Source organism: Castor canadensis, chromosome 1 (genome assembly GCF_047511655.1).
Source record: "Castor canadensis chromosome 1, mCasCan1.hap1v2, whole genome shotgun sequence".
Lineage (NCBI taxonomy): Eukaryota > Metazoa > Chordata > Mammalia > Rodentia > Castoridae > Castor > Castor canadensis.
In genome coordinates, this window is record NC_133386.1 from 60,265,311 (window position 1) to 60,285,343 (window position 20,033).

At 32.3% G+C, this 20,033-nt stretch overlaps 1 protein-coding gene across 6 annotated transcripts in view; it reads right to left on the bottom strand.

The window, feature by feature from the left end:
* Positions 1 to 20,033, bottom strand: part of Grik2 (glutamate ionotropic receptor kainate type subunit 2) — a 628,064-nt gene that overhangs the window by 129,331 nt on the left and 478,700 nt on the right. For all 6 annotated transcript variants that reach the window (XM_074077776.1, XM_074077791.1, XM_074077781.1 and 3 more), the window contains 2 exons: positions 12,920 to 13,038; positions 9,092 to 9,309 (listed from right to left, as the gene is read on the bottom strand). In XM_074077776.1, coding sequence (XP_073933877.1) covers positions 9,092 to 9,309; positions 12,920 to 13,038 — 337 coding nt within the window. The remainder of the gene's footprint in view (positions 1 to 9,091; positions 9,310 to 12,919; positions 13,039 to 20,033) is intronic.

Sequence of the window (20,033 nt, forward strand, 5' to 3'; positions counted from 1 at the left end):
GCAAATTTGTGTCATTTTTCTAATGTCAACTAAGCTTTTCAATATGAATTAGAAAGACATAGTTTCTTAATTTAGTCCCTTTTAGGTAATACAAAAGTCACATGCACAACGCTTCAAGACTTTATCATACTCCTTCATGGATATATCTTCTATTTCCCTCACCTCATGGTGGAAGAACCTACAAAGGCAACATGAGCATTTACTCTCCAGGTCCCTTGGAACATGTATTTTCTTATCTTTTACTCAGACACAAATAAGTGAGGATTCACCCTATCATACAATTCTAATAAAAATCTAACCTTCTCCATACCAATCTATGGCAATCCTCAAAGCTTATTTATTGGGGACCTCCAGGAATCATATCAGAAATGAACATGTAATAAGATATTTACTCTCAAGAAATTTCTGTTGATAAAGATATAAAAACAATTCTGGCTAGTAGCCTGTAAAAAATAAGAATATAGCCAAAAGGCTTACCATCCTTTTATGCCTCAGTCTGATCCTTCTGTGAGGGATGTGCTTCAAAAAACAAAAATGTAGCCATGTGCCAGTGTTGCATGCCTATAATTCCAGCTATGTGAGGGGCTAAGATAGAAGGATCATAGTTCAAGGCCATTTTGGGCAAAAAAGCTTGCTAGATCCCATCTCAATGAAAAAAAAACTGGGCTTGATGGTATGTGCCTATCATCCTAACTGAAAGAAATAGAAGTAGGTACAATCATGGTTACATGTTTTTGTATGCATGTATGCTGAGAATACTCAAGCTACCTCAAGTTCTGTTCTTGTAGTAAATTATTACTAACTATCCTTACCTTGCTACACATTAGTTCTCTAGTACTTAATCACAAATGGATAGCTTATAGATGGGTGAAACATAGTAGACAGTATGCTCAAGTGAGTCACAATTATGACTCTAACCTTCAGAGTCATAATTTATTTGAAATCCATACTCTTATTTATCATAGTGACATGGTTTCCTATCATGGAAAGGACTCTTTTTTCCAAGAGACATACATGCCATCCAGCCATACTGGCTATAGTGAGCCACATTTTCTGTAATTCTGATAGAAATGAACAAGCAAACTAACACTGCTTACATAAGTTAAATTAGTTGTTAAACTGAAGAGCCTGATAAAATAGACATTACCATTAACTTTGCTAGACAATGGCTTAGAATTTGTGATATGTACATACAGAGGTACAACCTATCAAAAATCAAAAACTAGCTGGGCACCAGTGACTCACACCTGTAATCCTAGCTACTCAGGAGGCAGAGATCAGGAAGACCATGGTTTGAAGCCATTCGGGGCAAATGGTTCACAAGACCCTATCTGGAAAACATCCTTTACAAAGAAGGACTGGTAGAGTAGTTCAAGGTATAGGCCCAGAGTTCAAGCCCCAATACTGCAAAAAAAAAGTCAAAAACTTCATTTACAAGTTTTTCATGCTAGTGTACCTATTCTCATGTTAATAGTTTCATTTTTGAAAGTAACACAAAAGTCTATCAGGAAAGGAATACACTGTCAATAGATCTCAGAAAGGGAAATCAAGAATGACCAAATATTTCATTTTTAAGGAACAAATACTGTATCACTTATGAGCTAAGGTTTGAGAACTTTTCTCCGTGAACTATTGAGGAGAAAAGGACATGGATTTACTAAGCTTAGAATGACTCTGATGTGTAATAAGACCTAAAACAAAACTATGTGTCAGGTTAATGACACCTAAATAAACAAGGCTACTTGACATCAGTAGGTACTAAGCATTAAAAGGTCATCCCTGGACTTACTGAAATACCATAAAGAATTTATAATTATCATATTATGAAAGAAATCTTCCTGGTAGGAAATAATTATAACCTATATAAGGCTAGTAAGAATGTACACATTGAAAGATGTAATCCAATTTCTGTCCATATGCTGGAAAATAATTATTGAACTTGTTACAATAAATATCCCATATTTGTGTTAAACCACTGGTTTGTTGGTAATAAAAATAGCATAAAAATTATTATTTGCAAACATTAAAGAATAATGAGCAATGGTATATGATATGTTTTTGTAAATCAACTCATTAAGCATACGCTGTAAATCAGAAACTCTTTACATTCTATCCCTCAATTTAAAAATTAAATATGTTCTTCTAGTCTTTAAGATGCAAAGTCACTCAAACTCTCAAAACTATCATTGCAGGCATGCCAGACTAGTTACTCTGGTTTTAAAACCTATACTATCATCCCAGTATAATTTAATTTTAGGAGATCACTGAACTGATAACAGTAGAGTATGTGCCAGACTATAAAGAACATGTTGTAGCTCTGCCTGCCCCAATGGCAAAAAGTAAATGCTTTATAAATTTAATATCATCAAACAGTTGAGGCCATTTGGGAGAACCAAAATATTAATGCACTTAGATCTTCTGTATAATGATGGTTGTGGCATGGTATCTTCCATTACTAATTTTATCATAATACAATGAGCTTCTTGAGTATTGTTTTCATAATTAAAAAGTCATTTAACCTCTCTATGGCCCAGTTTCCTCATCTGTTAAGAGACCATATAAGATTTGCATCCTACCTTTCTTAAGGGCTAGGATTGCTAAAAGAATTAATGAGCTGTATTTAGAATGCACTTGCTGGCTTTTCTAACTTCATTATTTACACTTGCAAATACAATGACTTTCAACCAATGGTTAGAATGAAAATGACACAGAAGGGTGCATTTTTTTTTAAAGAAATATGCCCATCTACTAAATAACAAAATTTTGAAAGCAACACATTTGTACATGAAAGCAATGCTAGGAATCTCTCTGTATAGCTGTTCTTATCTTAACTAGCAAAAATGCTATGTCTTTCTTATTATTGCTTATTTTTACTCTTCAATGGAACTGGAGAAAAAGCTCAGAACAGGTTCTGCCTGGAAGGGAGGGGAGAGGGGGAGAAAGGGTACCAGTGGGGATAGGAGGGAGAAATGAGCCAAACAATGTATGTACATGTGAATAAATGTATAATAATTAAAAAAAACCCATATCATAGGTTTTCCATCAATGCAACTTGATTTATGGCATCATTAATCTTGCAAGTGAGTGTATAGAATTTGGTAAAGAGCAGTAAGTCCTTCCATAGAGAACAATCTAAATATAAAACACTGACTTAGTGCACACCCACCAGATGACAATGAAATCATTAAAGGAGACTGAAAAACTGGAAGACTCTGAATATAGTTTTTAAAAGTGTGCTTGTGAAAATTTTCAAAAGACTGAAAATATACTTATAATTGTTAGATTTAGCCAAAGAGATAGCCAAATAAAGTGGCAAAATATTCAGAGTATCAGCAGTCAGTTTCAGCTACACAGGTAAGGTTTCATGAGAAAAAAGATAAAATAATAACTACAAACTAGAGGTGGAGAGGAAAAAGACATAAAAAAAACTGAACAATTTGCAAACAGTTTAGAGGTGATATAGAAGGACTAAAGCTTGTATAGATAGGTACTGTAGCCATTTCTAATCTTCAGTGGTTCCAGCTAGTTAAACTTCTCAATGTTGTCTGAACTTGAATTCAGGCCTTAATTAGAACATGTTACTTTACAGCAATGACTTTTTCCTTTGAATAAAGCACTTTTACCCTAAAGCAGTAATGATTATGTCTAAAGACAGGATACCATGTGTTACAAAGAATTATGGATATGACTCTTAGACCAATTGAGGTAGACTCAATTGAACGTATTTAAAGTCCATAAGGGGCTTGGGCTATAGCTAAGTAGTAAACTACTGGCCTAGTATGGGTAAGGCCCTAGGTTCCATCCATAGCAGTAATAACAAATAAAATAAGTAAAATTAAATTTAAAAACTCACAAACTTTGCGTTGGCAAAAGGATCTCCACCCTAGTATAAAAAGAAACTGTCATTTCAAAATGTAGTAAAGGCTCTGGGCTCCTAAGTGTCTACCTTACTTGTAAGTTAAATGAAGGTTTATGTTACAAGTGATTAAAAAGTTCTGATTGATTGTTAAGCAATATTATTGTAACAAATGATAATTCATATAAGTATATGACATGCAAACTCAGTGCTAAGGATTAGAGATAGAAGGGTGATACAGATTCATTCATTTATTTTATATATCCTACAGTGCAGTATAGTGCAGAAACATAGAAGAACCAAGAAAATGTGTCTTAAATTAATAATTTAATGAAAATAAAATGCTTGGAGAACAAAGAGAGAGGGGCACCTTATCCCGATTGGGTAGGTTTGTGTCTGAAAAAGGGTCAGGAAATTTTCCCAGGAAAAAGTGAAGAATAAATAAGGATCTAGGGGATAAAACAGACATATAACTAATTAGTTTGGTAGGGAAGGATGGTGATGAACAAAAAACATAAGAGGCCTGGGAGAAGGAGAGACTAAAAATAAACCAGTTCTCTTGGAGTTTAGAGTATGAGAGAAAGTGAATAGAAAACCAGACCTTGATGTGCTTTGTAAACAAATGTGTTATGGAGCTACATTCTTATCCTAAAGCAAATGGGAGGAAGTCCTTCTGAAGAGCTTTAAGTCACTATAGTAACAATACAGGTAAAACTGGGAAAATGAAAAGTTAGATAGTAAGTGAAAAATCCTGGCAGAGATGACACTGGATTGAAGTAGGAGAGTAGTAAAGCAAATAGATACACAGAAGGTAGAATGTACAGATATTGACTGGGATGTGTTTAGAGATGTATAATGCCTACCTGCATTTAAGAGTTAACAAAATTCTTGCTGCAGAAGAGAAGATAAGTAAGTATTTATTGAATAAAAACTTAATTTCTTTTTTTTCTCTTGACAAGTACTGGGGATTGAACTTGGGACCTTATGTTTGCTAAACAAATGCTCTGGCACTTGAGTCCTTTGACTTTTACTTTGTTTTTCACACAGGGTCTCTTGCATTTGCTAGGACTGGCCTTGGACCAATTCTCTACCTCTACCTCTCAATTTGCTATAATTATAGGCAGACATGAGTCACTCCAAGCTGAAAACTTAATTTCTTACTTGGACTATACATCTCATGACTGAGACCATAAGGTGCATGGTAATCTAACTAAAGCAGTACATTATTTGCTGGGTGCTGGTGACTCACACCTGTAATCTTAGCTACTAGGGAGGCAGAGATCAGGAGGATTACAGTGTGAAGCCAACCTGGGCAAATGGTTTGCGAGCCCCTATCTTGAAAAAACCTGTCATAAAAAAGGGCTGGTGAAGTGGCTCAAGGTGTAGACCCTGATTTCAAGACTCAATATCACATACACACACACAAAAAATTAAAATAGTGCATCATAATTATTAGTTTAAAATAATTAAAATTAAGTATGTGCATTTTTATATAAAATAGTTTTAAATTTTTCTTTATCAGAGATTTGATATAAATTCTCAAAACAATTGTTAATTGTACCTTGATGTATCATTGTTTGAAAATACATAGTTAAGAAAATGTTTTATAAAAACTCATTCATAGGTTTTTTTTAACTTCATTTATCTAATTGTTCCTTTTTATGGCACCAATAGTCAGAAGAATGAAGCAATTTAAAATAGAGAATTTTTCTGGCATATGAGGGACTGAACTGAGAGCTTCATGTTTGCTAGGCAAGCTCTCTACACGAGTCACATCTCCTGCCCTAAATTAGATAAATATAGTGTGATCTCTTTAAATATACTCAAAATCATTCAATTGACCTGTCAGTAACTCCAATTTGAAGATGAGAGGAGTCAGAGGGTTATAGAGAGCTGTGTAAATACAGCTAGTGGGTGGTAGAGTCAGGAATTAACCTCAGGTTTCTATAGCTGTGGGCTTTTGTTTTGTTTTTAGAAAAATTAAGCTACGAACATTAGCAATTTGATACCACTTACATTACCTATTACTATGTAAGAGAGTTTTGTTATTAATCATACAAAAGGCATGGTCCTTACTTGATACCATTCTTCTTAATGGACAGACTATATTAGTGTATGTGGCAAAGTCAGAAACTTCAAGTAGATCAAAGACAGAAAATTTGTTAAAACTGAAATCCCTGAGTCATGGGTTACATAGAAACAAGGTTACTCCATATCATTTTCTAAAACATTTGAATCCTTTTAAGAACATAATGATTCTCAAAAGAGGCCATCACACCTACAGGCTGTAGCTAAGTTATTTTTGACTCTTTAATCTAATGTACTCATTCTCCTAAACTTTACACTTCAGAGAGAAAAGAGTGTGCTTGTTGCTTGGCAACATTTTGCATCATGTTTAACCCTGGGATGAGATTATCATTTCTAGTATATAAACTCAGGTACTAAGAAGGAGTTTTGATTTCTCCTTTAATATTTTTCAAGAAATCCCTGTACCCTCAATTACTTTATTATCTAATTGTGATTAAGAACAAGGCATGTTGCAGTTTTCTTTTGTTTCCATCGAATAACACAAAAAATCCACTGTCACTGTGATTTTGATTTTGCCAGTTGTGGCTTTACATTTACCCCTGCAGAGAATCTTCATGCACAGTAAAATGGATAAGGAAGACAGAAAGGAAGAAATTTTGGAGAGTGTACATATGAGCTCAATGAGCAAAATTAAGTATTGTCTTTGGAAATGGAATTATTCAATGATGTAGAATAGCTATGCAATTCTGCTTGTGTCTCTGCGATACTATGAACTTACCCACTTTAAGGCCAGATGTCTTGAGCTAGTTCTTCTTGCTTGTATGAACAAAACTATATCATTTTTTAAATAATTTTCTTGAACTGAGCAATGCAGAGCAATTAGTTAACAGCAGGGTCTTGTTAAGTTAGTAAAAACATGATGGAAATTCCTTTAGAAGTAAAGCCTTAAGGGTGCTTCCTAGAGAGTTTGCATGTGTGGTTGTTAATTAAAAAATAGAATGTTATCAAATATAAATAGACAACACATAAAAGTCCCTTGTTCCTTGTAGTTTCAAAATGAGCATTTATTTATTTGATTTGAGGTTTCTAGATCTTTTTTTTTAAATTTCACACCATGGCGGGTATATCTGTATAGTTTAATAAGCCAAAATACGAAGTTGAAATTTGAATCTTTTAAGGGTACACTAACGTAACCAAAGGAAAAGTCAACATTTAATGTGTTCTGTAAGCATTATTTTTTTTCTAATTTCTACAGTAAGAATGCAGCATGTGATAAATTTAGCAACATAAGGTAATTGTCAACTCAGTGAATATCCCTGGATGACTGTTATTGTAACCAGTGTACTTTTCAGAAAGTGTCAATTCTAAAGGAAATCTGTGTTGTTGGAAGCAGAAAGTTGCTTCATGTTAATTTTCTACATGTTCTAGAAGCACCTTTGTGTGCAAGATAGAAAAACAAGAAGTGAAAGAGTAAGAAGAAACATCAGCAGCAAGGAAAAGTGAAGGTAGACAAAAATGACACAGCAGAGAACAATTGAACTACGAATAAAATAAAAAACAAAAGATTCATAAGGAAGAAAATAAACTTAGAAAAGAAAACTGATATGAGGAAAAAATTTGTTTTGGAATTGGTTTTTTCCAAGATAAGTTTTGCTCATAGTATGTTAGTGCTTTGAAAGAAGAAATCTACATTTTTGGGACACAAAATAAAATTAAGGGCATAAATTATTTGTTGAATAGAAATAATAACCTCTGGTGTGAAAATCATTCTGTTTGATACATTATTTGTGTTATTTTATAAACTAAACTTCAAAATTCCACTGGATATTTTAATAATTTAAATGTATCATAAATTTGCTCCTTGCAAAGTTCATCGAGGAGTTTCAATATCTGATTTTAAAAAACCCACAAAGTTCAAAAAATGTTTTTTAAGAAAGGTCATCTTTAAAAATTCTAAGTACTTTATTGGGGAAAAATTGACCCATTGCACTTGGTATTGTCAAAGAACACAACATGATAAAATGTTTTGCTCATATTTGTTCATTCAATAAATTTCATTAAATAATAATGATTTTCCAGTTAAATGTGAAATACATATCAAATCTTTAACACAGTCAATGCCAAATTCATTTGAAAATAATTAAAATAAAAAATGATATTGAATCATGTAAATAAAATCTATCATTATTCAAAAAATTGGTTTCCTTCAAAAGCCTTTAAAAGCCTACCTAACTTCATAAGAATTTTTGCAAAGGAAATTGTATTATTTGTCAAAGTTGCTGAAGTCACATAAAAGCTGGTTCATGATTGTTGATTTACTCTTCTGCCTGTCTTTGGGAGTGATAATCAGGTCTACTTCCTGTAGTGTACCCAGTGAGTAATGAAGTTTCTGGCACTAATAAGCACCTCATGCATGATTGATGAAAGAATTTTACAGCTTGAGACAATTTTATTTTCTATTAGTTCTATACATTTGAACTGCCAATTGCAGTCATATGAACTAAAAGGAAATACCAATCCTTAAAAATTTACCCAACCTACAAAGCGTGCGAAAGCACTTGATGCAACAAAGTGATACTGACTCCTTAAAGTGAAATCTCCCTACCTGTCCTACTTTGGCACAATAAGATGAGCAGGAGTAGGGAGAGAAGAATAACAAAGAGGAAGTCAACACACTCTGAATGCCAGAAACATCATATTATTACATCTTCTAAGAAAATGCTCCACAGACCTTTCCCTCAAGAAACCACTATGAATTCAACAGGGTCACCTGTTTCAGATTCTGTGCCTAAGTACAAATAACTGTGCTTATTGGAAACTTATTCCTACATGTGAGTATTTTGTTCTGGAATAACCAAGTCTTGTAAAATCTGAATCTACTACTATTCAACTTTCAATAAATACATTACTTTTTCATTCAAAGCTAAAAATCTTTTGAGAAAAGAAGTTGTTACCTTTGGAGAGATTGTCCTTTTAAGTTAAGAACAGAACACATGTAAAGTATAAACTCCATTTCCAAGTATTTATATGATTTGTTTTGATGATCATATACTTACTTGCACAACTCTCTACCCTTTCAGTTATACGTTATTAACTGTTAGGCTTAAATAATAGTATTGTTACACCCTTATATTCATGAATAGAAAAAATGGTGTTCTATGCTTTATCATTTTAATAAATAAGTTTTGGTTAACAAATGGGACTTACCTTGAAAAAAGTCATGGTTGCACCATCTTCTACAGCTCCATACTCTATCTTGGTTTGTTTAGCTAAATCATCAGCGGAGTCAATAGGGGATTCCATGCGTTCCACTGTCAGAAAGGCGGCTAAGTTAGCAGTATATGAAGAAATGATGATAAGTGTGAAAAACCACCAAATGCCTCCCACTATCCTGGTGGAGAGCGCTTTGGGCATGAGCTCAGAACCTAACAGAGATTGGGGGAAAGGTGAAACGAATACAAAGAATTTGATCAGCAATCAGATACTTTTTGTCATAGGGGCAGAATGGAATCACTGCATAATAAAAGTTTAAGTCAGAAATTGATGTATTGCTTTCATAAGCAAGCAACAATCATTGAGAGAGAAGAGGCTAATTTCAGATCATAGATAATCTCCTAGAACACTTGTCTTTAGATATAGTGACAGGAGACCGTAGTCCCACCTGAGACAGGGCAATGTACTGGTAAAAAATAACAAATATAAAAGTTCGATATAAACATAACACTTCGGAGAAGGAAAAAATTCTCTCCAGTTTATAAACCATATGCATAGTTTTCCATATTCTAATTATTTAATTTTCAGAAGACATGATTAAATATATATTTAAATCTACTTTCTTAACGCTTTATGTAGTTTCATTTTACATGTGCAAATAGCTCAAATATTTTGTCTCATCATTTTTAAAGTAATGTTATTAGTATATATTATTATACAATAGTAAAATCATTTTAGTTACCCACATTCCTTCAGATGATGTGGGGTTTTATTCAAGTATTTGTTTTAAACCAAGATAGCAAATTAGTTCCTTGTGTATAAGCAAATATCTCCCATCACTATGGTTAGCCTCAATGAAAGAAATTAGGATAAGAATAAATGTCACAAATTTATTTTACATATATGTTAATATTTCATGACTATATCATATTACATGGCTGGAGTTGCCTGCCCATGGTATTAATAAAAGAATAAGACCTGAGTATTAGAATTTACTTTTGATAATTATAAATTTAAATTCACTTAGATTGTAAAAGAAAATGCTAACAATTTTTAAATTTTGGTTTGTTTTTGTTTTTATTAAATCTTAATTATTATTTTACCACATTATTGTGACTTTAATATTGATGTGATGGCATATCAGAATGTGGGCTTTTCCTAAAGATAGACACTAAACTTTTAAATGTGTATATAACATATTACCATTAACTTTTACTCATTTTGACTCTATAATTAGAAAAGATTGAGCTACAAAGTAGCTAATATTTAATGTTTTTAGTAAAATGGAATGAGGCAAAGATGGACTCCTTTTTTGCCTTTTTGTTTACAGTCAGGTCTTTAATATAATAATTGATACAAAGAGGTAACACATCTTTAGATGAAATGAAAAAAACAAATTTATTCATTATGCATGTTAACATTGAAAACTAAGTGATATTATGACTCTACGACATCAGAAAAGCCCATCTTGAACCACAGTTCATCTTACCCTTGCAATTTCAAACAAACAAACAAAAATTTAAAGCAAACAAACTTGGACATGACAGCCAACTCCAGTTCCAGACTCTGCCTACCACTCTGTAAGGAAAAAAACAAATGGAAAGTACCTTTCTGATGTAGCTGCTCCTAGGCCCTGTCAGACACACACGGACACAGAAACACTAGCACACTCCCGAGACGATCAGTTGACCAGCAGCTTTGGCTGCTTATTTTGCATTTTTAAATATTTTTTTTTAAAAAAAGACCAACACCACTAATAAAGTCAAACGAAACTGGGAAAGAAAAGAATAGTGGAGACATTTGACAAAAATGGCCCAATTACCACAAGTTCATATCTTACCCAAGGACTGAAATTCAGCGAATACCTCCTAGGCTTGGAAATCAGAGCCTGGTTAGGGGCTGACTGTCATGTACTCAAGGTAACGTCATGTCCAGCACTATATCCCACTAATTCCTGGGGAGCTGGGCATCAGCCAGAATAGTATGGGTTCCTCTTTCATGTATCCACCAGCAGTGAAGTAGTTATGTGCAAAGCAAATGTATATTTGAATTTTTCATTGCTCTGATTACTTATCATTTTCAGAGATATCACAGATAGTCTTATTTCTAATTGCTACTACTGATATCAAGTTCATCTTGTGAACATACAAACTCTCAAAGACTTCCAGCAATTTTAGGAAAATAAATTTTTTTAAAAGATATTTTATTTTACAAAGTGGTATCAAATTTTAAAAAGAAAAACTGTTATTATGATCTGAACTTTACAATCAGGAAAACTCACTCTGGGCTATTAAGGTTAATTATTACCAGGAGACTAGCAATTTCGCTGAGTGAATTAGATTACCCACTATTATTTTAAAAGAAGTTTTTCACATATGACAGATTCTCATTCAATACTAATATTTTGAAAGAACTCCAATATTGTCTTCCAAGTATAGAGTAAGCCTAAAGAAAAAATAAGTCCTTACCTTAGACCTAAAATGTAGGAGAAGGAAAATACAACTATTGTGTCTTTATTTTAGAGTTATTTAGAGATACCACAAACTTTGATTAGTTAATATAATATATATATGTTTATAACATTAGAAAGAAAGAAGTATTTCAATGTAAAAGGCCTTGCTTACTATGTATTAAATATTTATTGGTAAGTTATTTTTTTCTTGACAAGTCTATTCTCACTTTACAAAGCAGTTTACAAACGGAACATTAATGAATTAATGTTTAATCATATTAAACATATGACAGCATAGTATATTTTTATAGGCAACATTTTATAATTTAACAATGAATCTTTGCTTTTCATGTCTGTAATGGAATCATTAAATGAACTTCTTTAAAGTGGATATTAAATACACCACCAAAATTTAAGGTAAAACCTTAGATAAGTGGTGTAACATGAAGTAATAAATTTTTCTCATTCCATTTATTAATAATTGTTCACATTTTGGAAATTTTGCTGCACTTACTAATTTAAGAGTTAAAAATATACATTTTAGGTGCATAAAATAGTCTTAAACCTTGACTAACAAAATCTTTTATTTTGGGTAATAGGTGAAAGCACAAATTTATTTAAATATTAAATATTAATAAAATAAACCACATCATTAAAAATAAAAGTTCTACTTGGAAAAACCAGTAATGAATTCATATAAACCATTAAGACATATTGTTACATGTATCATTTTCTAAAATATGGCCTTTACTTTTAACATTTACATTATAAATTTTAAATTATTATAAAAGGTGTTTTTGCATGCACTGCTGAGCATGCAATACTTTATTTTCTTATAAGCTATCAAATGCAGCTAATAGTTTACTTAAAAGTTAGCTCTAAATGGTTTAATATTTTAATTTTACAATTTTATATGCAGTAGATTTAGTAATCATGCAAAACAAATGCATCTAATCACCAAGAATTAATATGAAAGAGGAAAAGATTTTACATCAAAATGAGACAGGAATCAGGAGTATTTCACTGTATTCTTGTCTCAAGGAGATGTAATTTCAGTAGTACTTTAAATGCAGCTGCTGGCTAATGGATCAGGTTAGCTTGGTTGTCTATGAGGTAATGTACCTACTGTGGGTTAAGAAAAACAATTAGATGAGTGCAGTCTATGTAGATTTGCAAAGGATAATTGTGTTCTCAGAATCTCTCTTGGATGGGATTTGAGAAGGCCTAAATGCATTAGGTAGATGAAGAAGCTGGATTATGGTTACATGCATAGAGGCACCCATGCAAGCGACTTTTGCCAGCAAGAGCTGTCAGCCCCAGCAAAGAGTGGGACATGGTGCCCAAGGGAAATAGCAGGCTGAATCGTATACCTTGCTGCATGAGAGCTCCAACTCCAAACCAGAAACTATTTAGCAAGGTAAAATTGTTTTCCACCACGTCTGAGTCAGGATTGCAAGGGTGTGGATTATACCACTCATAAGGACTAAACCTGTGGTAATTGACAGAAAAAAGATATATTTAAATTGCAGTGAGAAGAAATTCTATCCAGCATTTTTGCTGCAAAAGAAACAAAAAGACAGGTAAGATTAAATAGAAACCAGAAATATGCATTCTTATTGTAAAATTTGACATTCATGACAGCAAAGATCACTGTCTTTATCAGTTAATTTCCATACTGAGATAAGAAATGGCATATCTTTGCTGTATTTTACATGTGAGCATAAAATCTGTAAATCAGTAAACCAAGAATTGTTTTTAAGAGAGACATTTTTATACTCCAGATTTTTAAAAATCATTTAAAAGTAACCCAGAGATTAACTAAAGAAGAAAGCAAACTTAGTTATAAAATGAACATTTTTAAGACTGTGGAAAAATTGTTAAAGACAGGAAAAATAGAAAATCATTTTAAGAATTTGTCATCATAGCGTAGAAACCACCAATGTGATGGATTAAAATAATCAATGTATATTTACATACCTAAGAAAATAATATTGTAGGTTTACATCTTTATATGTAACAAACTCAATTCTGAACAACAAACAACAAATTCAGAATCTACCTCATAAGTTTCTGACATTATTATAGGTTTCAGAGCACACACCAATATGCATGCTATTAAAACAACATTAGAAACAAAAATGCAAACAGAGGTTGACTGTTTTCCATTTATTTGGTGTCAAAGCTATAATTCATTTGAATCACTGGTTTTAGAAAACAGTTTGTTTTCTTAAAACTGTTTAAGGAAAATCAAATCTGATCTTAAGGCTCATGGTTTTAGAAATATCAGAATCTCTCACATAATTCAGACTAAGCACTTTTTCAATTGTCAACTCTACACAGAAATTAATTCATGCTAATTATCATCCAGATATATTTACCAATTAATAGAACTATCCAAAAACATCATTCCTATAATTAAGTATAGTTATTCTAATTACTAAACTAACAAAATATTTCCCTAGTGTCTCACGTTTTAAAGCCACTCTTTTTAAGTCAAATTAGTATGTGTGCCCTTTAGGAAAGTATTTTAAAAATCTTACTTTCAATCAGAGGTATTTGAATAATGTATCTGTCACTTCATAGAGCCCAATTTTCTTCACAATAATCTTTCTGACATATTAAAATTCAGAAGATCAAACAAACCATTTTCATCTTTCTAATGCAATTTTGGAACAGCTTTATTTTAATAGCCTATGTTTGACAAACAAAAAAGTGTTTTGTTTGGTTCTCTAAGTTAAACTGACACAATGAACAGAAAGGTTGATTGAATAGTAATTAAACATTCTGATGTGATTTGTTGTGTCTGACTACAATAAAATTAGCTTTGGTGGTAGACACCTTTGTTTAAATTCCCTTATTACTTTTACACTAGTGAGAATAGTTTATAGCATTTTAAAAGTATTTGCAAGCATCAGAATGTGGCCATCAGTCTTTATACAAGGATATTTTCTTTAAAAATATTACCATTTTAAATTATCTAAAATGTCATTGCTTATGAGAGGCAGTGCTATCTAGTAGTCAGATTGTGAGATCTGTAGCAAGAGTATAGATCTCAACCCTTTCTGTCTAAATGCCCTTAGTTCTCTCATTAAAAGCTGAAAATAGTAGAAAGACCTAAGTGTGTTGCAAAGATTACATGAGTTATTATCGTGACAGCTGATAGCAATTGCTCAATAATGTGACACAATAATATTGGTACATAAACATTATTAAATGTTGTGAGTTTGCTGATTTATATATTCAAATAACAATTTTAATTTTTGAGTAATTAAATTGTTCTTTTCCTACTTTTTAAGTGCATTAACCATAAGCATGAAACTGTTCTGCGGAGATATATTTAGAGTTTCTTTAAATGACAAATTAGAAAAACAACCACAGACTGTGATAACTATAAAATTTGGCTGATTAAGATCACTAGGTTTCTGAGTTTCACAAGCCTTGAGTTTTATTTAGACCCTTAAAGGGATCCCATGGAATGAGAGGAGAGGAAGAAAGGAAGAAAGGAAAGAGAGAAGGAAATAATGAAAGAAGGAAGGAAGAAAATAAGGAAGGAAGGAAGGAAGGAAAGAGAGAAGGACATAATGAAGTTAGGAAGAGAGAAGGAAGTAATGAAATTAGGAAGGAAGGGAGGGAAGAAAACTAGCACTGTTTACAGAAAACTAGCATCTACTTCTGTGAAGGAGTCTCATATAAAATTTAATAAAAACAGGAATAAATTTATAGTAAACTGATACTTTAAATAATGTACATATTTGACATTTATCTTTTCTTTTTATTTTCACTAAGAACTTAAAGAAATTCTTAAACTTAAGAAATCCAGTGGACCAAAACCTCAAAATGTCCAAATCTAGCCAACAAAACTGTTGTCTAACTGGAATCTTCAATTTGCTCCTTAGAGTAACATTTAGGAAATTTTACCTCTGTCTTCTAATGGCAATGTCTTCCTTTTACTCCTCAAATTCCCCTTTTTGGGCCACATGCTCAACACACATACATTCTTATTCTCTTTATCTATGCTCTTCTCTATCTCCTTCGCATTTGTCAATGCAGCTTCTGTTCATTTCTTCTTTTTTTTTTCCTAAGCTAAATTTTCTTTTTCCTCTAAGGTTAATTACTCCTTAATCCTCAACATATGTCTCTGTAAAATCTTATTTTTGAATCCACTTTTCCTCAAGTCTATGTTTTGGACATTTTTGACCTTCTGGTAACAGTATTTCAAACGATATCTTCTAATTTCTGTGGCCTATACACCTGCTCCTCATCTTTCTTTTCTACTTACAGAGCAGTCTTCATGGCGTGGTCGCAGCTCTCAGAGCAGTCTTTCCTCTTTAATCATTATGCTGGTGATTACCAAGCTTTCACTTTCCAGCTATAAATTCACCCTCAGTGCATTGTCACCTAAATTTAAATTACTTCCTGGACAGCTCACCATTACCTCATACTTAAACATTTGTAACTGAACCCAGTAACATCTGTCATACTGGTTCTCCTTCCCAATTTCTCCTTGTTTAAATTGACAGGGCAATGTTAGAGTTCTTGACACTTAAACATTTATTTCCGTCTTCCTGTAATGTCCTTCCTCCTTAAAAAAAAAAAAAACTACGATTAAACATAGCAACTTTTTTAATGCCTTTTTGTCTGACCCATAAGCTTCCATTGCCCTTTCATCACAGTTCTGAAACATGAAATTCTTCTTGGTTCCTCTTTTCTACATTTTGTCTTGAAAAACAAACCTCATATTAAGTTGTGCATCATTCAATTTCCCTTCTCTAGAATAAGTCAGTTTCTATTATCTGCTGAGTCAGGTTTAACATACCCTAACTCTGAATTTCAAGTTTCTGTATAATATGACTCAAAAATTTTAACTGAAATTGTTATATAGACTGACCAATAGTCTCATAATGTCATAATTATTCTGTTTCTAGCAAGTCCTCCTTCCCTTTAGCTAATTTAGCTCACTAGCTTCTCTCCCATTCCTTTTGGAAATTCCATAGTATTTACATTTGCTCCAAAGCTTACTTGTTTCAAATGTCTATTTATTAACTACTACCTCTGTTCTACTACCATGCATCAATTTTCTGTTCTCAATTTTTAAAGGGTATCAGTATCACCATTATTATTACTACTTATGCTTTTTCGGTGTCTAAGAGAGGCTTAATACAATGGGTACAGAGGTTGAGTTAAAAGCTGGAATATATATACATATATATAACATATACTATATATATATATATATATACATATATATATAGTACTTAGTGACAGCTGACTAAATTTCTCTGAACTGAATATTCATCTCTAAAGATGGGGAAGAAAAACCTTAGCAGGAGCAATAAAATATGCATAGCATTTATCATGCTGCATATTGCTACATAAATGTTAGCCAAAAGTACATTATTCTTATTTAAAGATTTCTTACTCTAGATCCTTATATCAAAGAAATAATTTAGAGAACATGTGATATTATCTACTGTTCACTGAGGGACTATTTTTACCATTTTCTGCAAAATGCTAATTCAATATTAACATGAGCACTTTATCTGTATCAGAGACAAACTACATTACAACTAGTGGAGAGTACAAAAATGATTTTATAATATTATGTATTGCTTTGAACCAATAAGTTACAGACTCCACACATTCAATTTTTTTCTTGCTGCTTCTTTAAGCTGGAATGACTTTTCTACCCTGTGTTCTATTCATATTAGTTTTTGAGTTCTTTATGAGCTGATTAGTTCATTATCATTATTGCTACACAATGATACTGAACTTTCACCTGAATTATGACAAATCCAATGCAAATCTTGGATGAAATTTTACTGTAGTAACTAAGGTATTCTAATTATTTTGTTCAGCCTTATTCTGCTTAATTAGTTAGTTGACACAGAAATTCCCCAGCTCATTTTATCCATGGGGTTAAATAGTCTAACTTACCAACTAAATTTGTTTTAAAGAAAATAGGCAAAATCATTTTCAAAATAAAAATATAAATAAACATTCTAGTATGAGAAATACAAAGCATTTTAACATTTTATATGTTTCTTATAGATTGTGTTTTTGTTTTTCATTTTACGGCCATATAATTAAACAGAGGATCTGAAGACAATCTTTTACTACTTTTCAGTTTAAGTTCCAACTAACTTAAAAATCTAAAGTTGATATTCAAATTTTCTATTGCAACTTCTTTGAAAAAATAGAATGGCTTATATGTTAAGGATTGATATATTCATTGAATAAAATGATATAGATTTCCATGAAAAAATAAAATTAATAAAAATTATTATATCATCCATTTTTTAATGAATCAGGGGACACAATGATGCTGACTTGATTGAGAAATGAGAAGAAGGTAATTTCTATATAAAAAAAAAAACCTATACATATTAAAACCCTTCACAGGATGACTAGAAACCATGTGTTCAGCACTATGTTTTTTTTAATCACCCTTATTGCCATGTGCTTTTCCAACAACACAGATATTCAGACCAAGTTAGTGCTGACACAGATGAGCATGAAACCACTGGTTATTTAGCATTTACTTCAGAGGCGGAGCATAGGAGTGGATTTCATAGCTGCCTTCATCATGAAAGCTAATAGTCATAAATCAGACAGTATTTCTAGGAGTTAAATATAGACGGGCCAACAATCACAAGGGTAAATTTACTTTTAGGGAAGGGAACTCCTGTTAACTGAGCTTAATTTAGGAATGCTATGGAGAAGGCCCGGCTATAAGAGTAGTTAGACATGGCAGAAAGGCAGATTAAAATAAAAAAAAAGAAATAGCAAAATGGGCTCTCTGCAGGCTTGTCAAGTAGCAGACAACCTACCATGTCTTTGATATAGCATGTACTCTATGTCCTGTTGAAACTATGTCATTCTGATGACATCCCTGGTGGAATCGGACATAAAGTGAGAACTTTGCCCTTTGTAAAGCAGGCAAAACTTCTACTGAAAAAGAGTTTAAATAAGGCCTTAAAAAAGAGATACAGCACTCTAGTAAGGCCAGTTTAAATAATAAACCTTGGAAAATGAGATATAGAATTATCACCTCATATTTGTGTCATACTTGCCAATTAAAAAGCATCTAACCATAGTATCTCATTTTAATTTATAATGAATAAACTAAGATGATCATTATCCTTGGGATAAAAAAAGTGAGCTTCAGAAACATTAAGGATCTGCCAGGAGAACAAAAAGGCTGGAGCCAGATGTGAATGGAGGTTTCTTTGAGCAGCTCCTCATTCTCTAATTGTAACCTATCTCAGTTAGCATTTTAACCTTTATCAATCCAATTCATTTCCTATTGATGAAAGAATACTAATCCTAGTTTTCCTACCCTCGAACAAATGTGAATTTATAAATTTTCACTCAGAGTAGAACACTCCCTGCCACATTACTTTTTAGTACATTATAACTTATTCCCTGCACTTTGTGGAGCCAAATTGCCAATATTGAGATCGTTCACAAATTAAGAGTCATCATAATGTCCTCACAATTAATAAGTGCATTAATTTCTATCTAAAGTATTATAAAGTAAGTGTTAGCTTTTCATTTATTCCATACCAAGTGTAATACTAAGTATATTTTAAATGTTAAAATTAAATAATATATACAGGTCTAGGAATGATAGCTCACACTTGTAACCCCAACTACTCAGTAGGTAGAGATTAGTATGATCACAGTCTAGGCCTGCCCAAGTCAAAACGTGAGACCTTATCTAAAAATAACCTCAAAAACAGCAAAAGGGCCAGACACGTGACTCAAATGTCAGAACGCTTGCTAGCAAGTACAGGGCCCTGAGTTGCAAACTCAGCATTGCCAATATATAGTTGAAATACTTAAGAGATATTCAAACTCATCTGAAATCTAACTATTTCTATAGTATTATCTTTGTTCTGTATCTTACCATTGCCACTTGAATTTCATTTTGTACAAGGAGTAATTCTTTTATTCTGTCAAAGGAAGTTACATAAAAGCAAGAGCCTAATCAATTTCAGTGAATCATCTCAACATTTTTGAGGAGATAAAATAAAGCAATTTAACTTAACATTTTGGAAGCAAACAAAACTTTTAGGGTAGACTGCTTATCTTTTCAAAACTTTTCATTTATAATTAGCTTTGATCATAGAAAAGAAAATATTCAGAGATAATCTTGAAATATTTTATGTTCCTACTACAAACCAGTATCAAGTGTATGTTCCCATAACTTTGGGAAGTACACCATATCAAACACAATCCTGTTAGATTATCTTGCTAATTCCCGTACACAACCCAGGAGTTCACCATAAGAACCATGCCTCCTTAAGTTTGTCTGTGATGGTCTTTTATAATGTTACTATGAAACTAAGAAATATAAATCCTTCCCTCAAATGCTGCTTTACTGCATAATAAATGAAGTATTTATGTCTTTTCAGTAGCTTACCACACCCACAGATTCAGAGAAATTGCTTTAGGCATGATTTACTTATTCTTGGTAAATACTAT